General features: G+C 40.9%; 1 protein-coding gene across 4 annotated transcripts in view; it reads right to left on the bottom strand.

The window, feature by feature from the left end:
* Positions 1 to 605: 605 nt before the first annotated feature.
* Positions 606 to 11393, bottom strand: part of LOC126427092 (ubiquitin-conjugating enzyme E2 J2) — a 60197-nt gene continuing 49409 nt past the window's right edge. For all 4 annotated transcript variants that reach the window (XM_050089281.1, XM_050089279.1, XM_050089280.1 and 1 more), the window contains exons 6-7: positions 10413 to 10678; positions 606 to 1509 (exon numbers count right to left, since the gene is read on the bottom strand). In XM_050089281.1, coding sequence (XP_049945238.1) covers positions 10418 to 10678 — 261 coding nt within the window. In that variant the 3' untranslated portion in view covers positions 606 to 1509; positions 10413 to 10417. The remainder of the gene's footprint in view (positions 1510 to 10412; positions 10679 to 11393) is intronic.

The raw sequence follows: 11393 nt of genomic DNA, 5'->3' as shown, positions 1-11393 counted from the left end.
ATTGTGTGGAGTGTTTGCAGTACGAGGCCTGCCGCTGCGAGGACAATCCTCAATATTGTCGTGCCCGCTTTAATCACGTAACCTGCTTGCCCGCTGACTAACTGTACTGCGATCGACAGCAGCATTTCCGTACACCTTTTTCAACCTCTTGTGGATGTTTCCCACTGTCTCATTTTCACAGCACAGGAATTGTATGACAACACGTTGCTTCTGACGAAGGTCAAGTGTAGCAGCCATCTTGAAGACATGCTGTGACGGCGCCACTCACGGGAACAGGTTGAACTAAGTTTCAAGACAAGCGAGAAGGATGTACCTACACACTGTAAAACTTTCACACATGTAGAATGAAAACTGTATTTTTACAAAAATAGTGTGCATTTCTTTCGGAGTGACCCTCTTGGATAGGTTGTCACAACGTTCTGGCTGATTAGTGTAGTGGCAGTTATTTTAACACAGCACACAGATTAAGATTATACAATATGCTAGTGTTTTCCTAATGTATACCTCGAATAGTTCACATCTCAGAAAGCTTTCCTACTTGACCAAATGAAAAAAATCTTGTTGCAATCTGTAACAGCCGTAATGTGTCAAAGAAGAACACCAAATTTAGTAAGTACTGCTAGTAAATATTTTATTTCTATTTATAAACAATGTACATATAATTAAGTTTGGAAACATGTATGAACAAAAACTCAGAATGTAGATTTTTGGACTACGAAAACCAGTCTTCATTCGCAGGTGTTAATGTAACAATCTTGCCACAGCACAGATCATTAAGTGAAACAAAAATGATCAGCAGCATGTCATCTCTTAATTTTATCAACTTTGTTGTGTTTTCAGGAATGCTTTCTATTGTAGACACCAATATGTCATTGCAATGTTGCAAATAGTATCAATAGCATTTACAATGACATCAATCACAAAATGGAAAATACACACATCGCTTCAATCCACATGCAAATTCCACACACAGCTGTGGAAGTAATGGATTATACAGTTAACTTTATCAGCAAAGCTTTTTTAAAAATATTTTACTGCGACACAAAGCCTTTTAACCACAAATATACGATGGAATTCAATTCCAGAATGATGAATGGGGCAGAAAAGGCATCAGTTACTGGAAAATTAAAACTTTCTTAGTAATTTTTTCTGTAATTTAGTTGATTTTAGTATATTAGAATCTCCTCGGCGACCAATTACTACATCTAAGAATGCAAAACAACAAATTAATGGTTGTCACGGTGAATACAATAGAAGATATCTCCCTCAATTAACTGCTGCCGATTGACACCATGTACATACTTCTTATTTACTCTCCCACTCGAGGAGGCTTGCCGTCTTGTTTGTAGCGATCACTGAAACTGTTCTAGTCACCTGTGGCCAACGGATTTAAGTATTTATCTGTTACACATAACTGCACACGCATCTTAAATAATGACAGCAACTGTAGATTGTCCGAGAAGAAACTCCAAATACAGGCTGCCGATACTCGTCCCACTCCTCTGATACCTGTGGAATTATTTCACACTAATTAGAAAATATTTAACAGCAGTGGAACATAATTATACAACACTTACTAATAAAAGTTTAGGAAATGAAGTGTGCAATGTACATTTTTTTTTTTTTAAGGAAAAATTAGATATTTTGACATAATCCCCTCTTACAATGCCACAGCCTAAACATCTAAAATGAGGTTGGGGAGGGGAGCAAAAGTGTGCAGAAATTGAGACTAAACAAACCTTGAAATTTGCTCATGTTAAAAATATATTGTAACTTACCAAACGAAAGCGTTGGTATGTTGATAGACATATGAACAAACAAACTCAAACACACACACAAAATTCAAGCTTTTCGCAACCCACGATTGCTTCATGCTGATGAAGCAACCACGGGTTGCAAAAGCTTGAATTTTGTGTGTGTGTGTGTGTGTGTGTGTGTGTGTGTGTGTGTGTGTGTGTGTGTGTGTCTGTCAACATACCAACGCTTTCGTTTTGTAAGTTACATCATCTTTGTTTTTAGATATATTTTTCTCACGTGGAATGTTTCCCTTGCTTTGATGTCTTGTATGAACAAGTAGACATATTGAGTTATAGTGTTGCTTTTGTAGTGATTAATGTTATGTAAGATGATGATTGGCAAACTCATGATTTATTGATATATTGTTCACAACATTTGCTTGGGCTCGTATCTGCGTAGCTTCCGTTTGAGGTAATCACATGGCTGTGGGCAGTGTCGGGGTGCAGCAGGCAACAGCGCAGTGGAGACACGTCACTGCTGACCACAGCTTCGAGGAATATGCCAGTCGAAGATCCCGTGAACCCAAAATGGTAACAGGAAGAGAATATCAATCTCTGACGCATAATTGGGCAGTCTCTTATCGGAAGTATCTGGATAAACCTCTGAAGATACAGCATCTTACGAGACATCATACATTGTATAATGGTGTCTGGGAATAAAGTTGGATTTGTGTCAGTTCAAACACCCACTGATGTCATTTATCAGCAAAATTCTGCATTTGCGTACAACTGACATTTTAAGGTTAACAAGTATAAAGCTGGGAAAGCCCAAGTCACTGAAAGAGCAGCACTGTGTAACAGTCAGTTATGATCAGCAGAGTCACAAGATTAACTGGTATTATTTGATGGTGGGGAAAAAAGAATTACACTGAAGCACCAAAGAAATTGGTATAGATATGCTAGACAGAATACAGCGCTGCAGTCATCAACGCCTACCTAAGACGACAAGTGTCTGCCGCAGTTGTTAGACCGGCCACTGCTGCTACAATGGCAGGCTATCATGATTTAAGTGAGATTCAACGTGGTGTTATAGTCACCGCACAATCGATGGCACATTACTGTGAAAATCAGGAGTTCGGTAAAGCGTGGAATCTCCGACATCGCTGCGGCTGGAAAAAGATCCTGCAAGAATGGGACTGACGACGACTGAAGAGAATTGTCCAATGTGACAGAAGTGCAACCTTTCTGTAAACTGCTGCAGATTTCAATGCTGGGCCATCAACACATGTCGGCGTGTGAACCATTCAATGAAACATCGTCGATACGGGCTTCCGGAGCAGAAGGCCCACTCGTGTACTGTGATGAATACATGACAAGGCTTTACGCCTTGCCTGGACCAGTTCACGCCAACGTGGCCTGATCAGACAAGTCTCATTTCAAATTGTATTGAGCAGATGGACATGTACAGGTACGGAGACAACCTGATGAATCCATGGACCCTGCATGTCAGCTGGGGACTCTTCAAGCTGGTGGAGGCTCCATAACGGTGTGAGGTGTGTGCAGTTGGAGTGATATGGGACTCCTGACATGTCTACATACGACTGACAGGTGACAGATACGTAAGCATCCCGTCTGATCACTTGCATGCACTTGTGTCCACTGTGCATTCTGACGACTTGGGCGATTCCAGCACGACAATGCAACACCCCACATGTCTAGAATTCCTACGGAGTGTGTCCAGGAACACTCTTCAAAGTTTAAAACACTTCTGCTGGCCACCAAACTCCCCAGACAGGAATGTTCTTGAGCACATCTGGGGTGACTTACATGTGCTGCTCAGAAGAGATCTCCACCCCCTCAAACTCTTACAGATTTATGGACAGCCCACAGGATTCATGATATCAATTCACTCCAGCACTACTTGAGACATTAGTCAAGTCCATGCCACGTGAAGTTGTGGCACTTCTGCATGCTTGCAGGGGCCCTGCACGTCAGGCGTCCCATGTCCTCGTGCGTTACCTCTCGTGCCGTAGTACTGCGGTACCATTTTTCGAGACAGTGCTCCTCGACAAACGGTGCGTGGCTCTACGAACTGTCTACACAGTGATAATGTCCTCCTGTGGCCACTAAGAAGCCCAGATCTATCCCCAATACAGCACGTGTGGGACCAGCCGAGGCGTCAACTCTGTTCCACTGCCCGTACCTGGGACATCTAGGAGCAGTTACAACACCTATTGGCCAGTTAACCTCTGGAGACAATAAAATGGGTTCACTGCACCCTTACCTATTTAATCTGTGTGTAACATTACGAGTCAAGATAGCTGTAACGGAAATTGAATAGCGTAACGTTATCATTAAAAATGCACGCCGCGCGATTTGTGACGATTTGGTTGGTTGTAATAGTAGTAACATGCTTTTGAATACAATTAAAATATAACGGCGATACCTGTTTAGTGTTTTTGGAAATAATATGTAGTAAATTAATGAGTAAGGTAGCCGATCCTATAAGAAGAGGTGAAATTGGGCATATTAAGGTGTTTTGCTTTATGTCGACTAAGCCGATGATACGGCATCTTTTTTTCCGTTTACTCTTAGGGGAAAAAAAACAAGTAACTAAGTGCTAATTGTGCGTTGTGAAAAATATAGGGGCGAATTTTAAATAGCTACAGTGCATAATCAGACTAACAAATGGACATTCAGCTACGCGAAATAGCGGACAGCGAAGCGTGGTCATTAAATTGAGTACACCTACAGGGCAGTCAATTCCAGGATAAGTCTATTCGCATCTCACGAGGGACGCGGTATTGAGACTGTTTTTTTTTATTATATCACGGAGAGCGGGCTTCAATTTATAAAAAGGAGAAAAGACGTATCATTATCATTGACTGTTGGTGTTAAGAAAACCAAAACTGTTCATCAAAGGGTTTCGGTGAATGAATGGTGAATGCGAAATGAAACTGTGAACGAAGTTATGTTAAATAAAGCAGAAGAGACAAGACAGTTTGGTCGTATCTGTTATTATTCCATAAACCGTAACATTTCTTCTCGTTGTACGAAGCCTTTATAGACGATCGTTATGACAATTTGCTTTGAAGGGATCTCGTTACGAATTAAGTTTTGGGGACCTGGTCAACAGGGGATAGTTCGTAGATCTTAACTACTGCAGCTATTCTGGAATCAGGTGCTACCGTGACCGTTGTGTGTTGTCAATGGCTTAAGGTCATCATATCTCATGCTCTAAGATCGATGCGCCTTTCTTCTTGGTATAACGGTGTCTCACGGTAACAACGACAACGCCGACGGCGAAGGAAGATACGGTAGATGTGCACGCATCCAGACTGGAGAGGCTGCAACATCATACTTGTAAGTGGGCTCGTACTGCAGAGCTATCTGCAAATTTGACTATTTTGTAACCACTGAAATGACATCACATACCATCTCAATTTGTGAATCTTCCTTTTCTTCCCCCCTAAGTGTGTACCTTTTTTGTCAGACAGTGTCTATTCAAGCACTGGTCTCATCTCTATATCTCTCTGCTCCCACAGGAATCAACTACCTGTTCCGAAAGCTGGGATAAAGTGGTCTCTTTCACTTTTACACGTATCTATCAGCAGTACTGCACACTTTACTTACTACAATTACCAGCTACTCAGCACACACTTCCGTTCACATTGTGACGTAACAGATTATGTTTTTCCAGTTTCCCAATACACTTGACTTCAGCTACTTTGGTTACGGAAGCATCCACCGTACAACTACAAACAATCTGCCCGTATTACAATTCACTTAGCTCTGACATAATACACTCACAATTACACAGAACACTGTTCTGATTATGGCTGACTCTTGCAACGCATCAAAGGCATTGCTCTGGTGCCATTTGTGGTCAAATACAACCTGCACACTTGGCTAACATCTGCTTTATGTTCAGGAAGGATTTTCTTGTGTTTCCATATTTTTATCCAACCTCTCTATATGGAGCAGACACACATTATCTTTCATAAGTTAAGCTGCTGAAATCGTGTCATGTAATGGAGGGCAAACAGCAATGTTTCAGTCATTATGCAATAGGTTTTCTCATCTGAAGCTGAAACTGAGCACTAATTTTAACAAGCGAATAACTTTTAGAAGTCAATATAATAGAAGGAAACATTCCACGTGGGAAAAATTATATATAAAAACAAAGATGAGGTGACTTACCGAACGAAAGCGCTGGCAGGTCGATAGACACACAAACAAACACAAACATACACACAAAATTCAAGCTTTCGCAACAAACTGTTGCCTCATCAGGAAAGAGGGAAGGAGAGGGGAAGACGAAAGGAAGTGGGTTTTAAGGGAGAGGGTAAGGAGTCATTCCAATCCCGGGAGCGGAAAGACTTACCTTAGGGGGAAAAAAGGACAGGTATACACTCGCACATATCCATCCACACATACAGACACTGTATGTGTGGATGGATATGTGCGAGTGTATACCTGTCCTTTTTTCCCCCTAAGGTAATTCTTTCTGCTCCTGGGATTGGAATGACTCCTTACCCTCTCCCTTAAAACCCACTTCCTTTCGTCTTCCCCTCTCCTTCCCTCTTTCCTGATGAGGCAACAGTTTGTTGCGAAAGCTTGAATTTTGTGTGTATGTTTGTTTGTTTGTCTATCGACCTGCCAGCGCTTTCGTTCGGTAAGTCACCTCATCTTTGTTTTTATATATAACTTTTAGAAGTGTTATACATCAGTAGTAGTAGTAGTAGTAGTAGTAGTAGTAGTACTAGTAGTAGTAGCAGCAGCAGCAGCACTAACCCAATTTCTCCAAAATACCAATATTAATCTACATCTACATCCATACTCCGCAATCCACCTGACGGTGTGTGGCAGAGGGTACCTTGAGTACCTCCATCAGTTCTCCCTTCCATTCAAGTCTCGTATTGTCCGTGGAAAGAAGGATTGTCGGTATGCCTCTGTGTGAGCTCTGATCTCTCTGATTTTATCCTCATGGTCTCTTCGCGAGATATACGAAGGAGGAAGAAATATACTGCTCGACTCCTCGGTGAAGGTATGTTCTCAAAACTTCAACAAAAGCCCGTACCGAGCTACTGAGCATCTCTCCTGCAGAGTCTTCCACTGAAGTTTATCTATCAACTCTGTAATGAAGCGCACTGCTCTCCGTTGGATCTTCTCTACCTCTTCTATCAACCCTATCTGGTACGGATCCCACACCGGTGAGCAGTGGACGAACAAGTGTACTGTAACCTACTTTCTTTGTTTTCGGATTGCATTTCCTTAGGATTCTTCCAATGGATCTCAGTCTGGCATCTGCTTTACCAACGATCAAATTTATACGATGATTTCATTTTAAATCACTCCTAATGCGTACTCCCAGATAATTTATGGAATTAACTGCTTCCAGTTGCTGACCTGCTATATTGTAGCTAGAAGATAAGGGATCTTTCTTTCTATGTATTCACAGCACATTACACTTGTCTACATTCAGATTCAATTGCCATTCCCTGCACCATGCATCAATTCGCTGCAGATCCTCCTGCATTTCAGTACAATTTTCCATTGTTACAACCTCTCGATATACCACAGCATCATCTGCAAAAAGCCTCAGTGAACTTCCGATGTCATCCACAACGTCATTTACCTATATTGTGAATAGCAACGGTCCTACAACACTCCCCTGCGGCACACCTGAAATCACTCTTGCTTCGGAAGACTTCTCTCCATTGAGAATGACATGCTGTGTTCAGTTATCTAGGAACTCTTCAATCCAATCACACAATTGGTCTGATAGTCCATTTGCTCTTACTTTGTTCATTTAACGACTGTGGGGAACTGTATCGAACGCCTTGCGGAAGTCAAGAAACACGGCATCTACCTGCGAATCCGTGTCTATGGCCCTCTGAGTCTCGTGGACGAATAGCGCAAGCTGGGTTCCACACGATCATCTATGTGACGGTTATTTTTATATTTTTTTCTTTTTTGCAACTAACAATTACAGTTCAATGAATTTCCGTATTTATTGCAATTTGAGACATTTAGTTCACTGCTTTCACAGGAATAGAACATAAAATATCACTTTGGCAGGAATCACTTAGTTTTCTAACAAATCCTCAACCATGTGTGTGTGAAATGTTTTGTAATGCTTTCACAAGAACTGATATCTATTTGTATCCATGAAGTCCAGTTTTACACCAAAGTTTATATTTATGACTTCCTTTTCAACTATAGCAGATACCGAAACAATATTCAGGTAATATATTTGAAAACATTCATTACAGAGAAAATCTGTCTAGTGAGTTTTATATTAACATTCTACTGTCTCAAAATCTTAATATTCATTGAATTTTAGATCTGAGGAACAACATACTTTTACGAAGTACATATTTAATAACAATAATTCAATTTTTATTACTTACAAATAAATTAACACTGCTACATGGAACTTATGCATCTGTGTGGTAAGAATATCACTCCTTAGCTTTAGCCTGCAAATTAATTTGAATATCTATGTACATAACTTTTTTGTGTGGAATCAGTTATTACTTTCTTCCAGATATTATCTTTCAGTGCAACCAAAAACTGCACAGGACTTCACCACTGCAATAAATAAACTTTTAGCCAAAACATTTCAGTTACCATATATTGAATAGTATACTATTTGTCTGATCTTAGAAGACAGGTTAAGAAAAAGCAAACTTATGTTTATAGCATACGTAGATTTGGAGAAAGCTTTTGACAATGTTGACTGGAATACACTCTTTGAAATTCTGAAGATACCAAGGGTAAAATACACGGAGTAAAAAGATTGTATACAACACATATAGAAACAAGACAGCAATTCCCACAAGAGTCAAAGGGAATGAAAGGGAAGCTGTGGTTGAAAAGGGGGTGAGACAGGGTTTTAGCCCATTCATGATGTTTTTGAATTTGCACACTGAGCAAGCAGTAAAGGAAACCAAAGAAAAATTTGGAAAAGGAAATAAACTTGAGGGAGAAGAAAGAAAAACTGAAGTTTGTTGATGATATTGTAATTCTCCCATAAACAGCAAAGGACTTGGAAGAGCAGTTTAACAGAATGGATAAGGTATTGAAAGTAAAATATAAGCTGAACATCAACAAAAGCAAAACAAAGGTAATATAATGTAGCTGAATTATATCAGGTGATGCTAAAAGAATTAAATTAGGAAAGAAAACACAAAGTCATATTATTTGGACAGCAAAATAACTGATGATGGGGGAAGCAGAGAGGATATAAACTGTAGACTGGTAATGGCCAGAAAAGAGTTTCTGAAGAATAGAAACTTTCTGACACAAAGGACAGATTTAACCGCCAGGATGTTTTTTCTGAAAGTATTTGTGTGGAGTGTAGCCATGTATAGAAGTGAAATGTGGATGGTAAATAGTTTAGACAAGAAGAGAATAGAAGCTTTCGAAATGTGGTGCTACAGAAGAATGCTGAAGATTAGATGGGTAGATCATGTAACTAATAAGGAGGTACTGAATTGGGGAGAAATGAAATTTGTGGTACAACCTGACTTGGAGAGGAATCAGTTGGCAAGACATCTGCCGAGACATCGAAGGATCACCAATTTAGTATTGGAGGGCAGCATGGAGGGTAAAAATCGTAGAGGGAGACCAAGAGATGAATACAGTAAGCAGATTCAGAAGGACGTAGGTTGCAGTAGGTACTGGGAGATGAAGTTTGCACAGGATAGAGTAGTATGGAGAGCTGCATCAAACCAGTCTCAGGACTGAAGACCACAACTACAACATCCCATAAATAGGCTGCAAATATACACCACCACACATCAGCTGATTGAGATGTACTTTCGATACAATGATATCTCTTGTGATCTGTTTCATCTGTGGTCCAACACTACAGCACGTCTGATGTACTGTGGTGTGTGTCGTGTCTGCCAGCAATGTCTAAAAGACTTACAGCAAGAAAATACGACTGATGTCATGGATCATTTAATATCTATTGTGTGTAAATGGGTTATCACACTTGTTATCAGTGATACCACCCTACAATGCTGGAATATCTTAATTCCATCCACAAACACACTATTCACAGTAATTGGAAATTAGTGATCTGTCCAAAGCACATATATTTGTAATTGTTACTGTTATCACTCAAACTATTTTAATAATAAATAATATTATTAATAAATAATTATTATAATATATTAATAAAGAATATATTACTAATAATTAATAATAAATAAATAAATAAATAATAATTAACAAATAATATATTAATAAATAACATTAAATTAATAATAAAAAAATACCTATGTGGATACTGTAATTGGCTGTGGGAAAACAAAAAAGGAAACAGTATAAGCTGACACTACAGTGAAGCTCAAACATTAACCGAAACCTTTTACCAACCTACTTTCGTATATTTAACGGATGTATTAATAAACAAGAGTAAATAATGAGATTTGTAAATGGGCACAGAATGTAGCAGATGAGACGAGGGGCTAGTCCGGCAAGTAAGCCGACCACTAACACGCAGACCTCACACCATCTACCCGATGGATCGGCAAACTGGGCCATCCTGACAATCCCCTGCCATTCTACTCCACACCTGTTACAGCAATGCTAAGATTAGGCCACACATTGCAGCGAGAAAGAGGTCAAAATATACTCTCGGCGTCAGTGCAGTCACGTACGTACCTCAGCTATTCCGCCGCAATAGTCCGCAGCACGTACTTGACGGTGTAGGCGAAGGCGGCGAAACCGATGATGACGCAGATATTGGCAATGGCGTGATGCAGCGCGCCCTGCGGCTGCTGTTGGCCCCCACGCCCCGCAGCCACCCCCGCCCCGGGCAGCCCCGACGACGCGCCACCTCCCGCCCCCGCCACTGACGCGTCCGCTGCTGCCGGTCTTCGGCTCTCCTCCTCCACTTTCCGCCTCTGCTCCAGCTCGGACTTTATCTTCTGCAATGTGCACCAGAAATAAAGCCTTCAACAGTAATTATTTTATAAGGGAAACAGCCCGTAAAATAACACAAAACAATGTAAACTCCATGTAGGAATATCAACAATGTAGGGGGGGGGGGGGGGGAGGGGGGGGGGGGGGAAGCACGATAAGCCGCAGACAGACACAATTAAAAACACACTCACAGAAAGCTTCAGCAACAGAAGAGAAAGGCACACCATTCATACACACAAGCAGCCACACCTCTCTCTCTCTCTCTCTCTCTCTCTCTCTCTCTCTCTCTCTCTCTCACACACACACACACACACACACACACACACACACTGTAACACCTACAACGCCTCTCAGTGTTAATGAACCAAAATAGCTCCCATGCCCTCGAAATACAAATTCAGAAAATGTCCCAAGCCCCTCCACAAGTAGTGATTTATGAAACAGAAATAAGAGACGAATAGAGGGAAATCTGTTGTTGTTGTGGTCTTCAGTCCTGAGACTGGCTTGATGCAGCTCTCCATGCTACTCTATCCTGTGCAAGTTTCTTCATCTCCCAGTACCTACTGCAGCCTACATCCTTCTGAATCTGCTTAGTGTATTCATCTCTTGGTCTCCCTCTACGATTTTTACCCTCCACGCTGCCCTCCAGTACCAAATTGGTGATCCTTGATGCCTCAGAACATGTCCTACCAACCGATCCCCCCTTCTAGTCAAGTTGTG

This window comes from Schistocerca serialis, chromosome 11 (genome assembly GCF_023864345.2).
Source record: "Schistocerca serialis cubense isolate TAMUIC-IGC-003099 chromosome 11, iqSchSeri2.2, whole genome shotgun sequence".
Lineage (NCBI taxonomy): Eukaryota > Metazoa > Arthropoda > Insecta > Orthoptera > Acrididae > Schistocerca > Schistocerca serialis.
The sequence above is the reverse complement of the archived record's forward strand: the minus strand, read 5'-3'. Positions and strand labels throughout refer to the sequence as shown.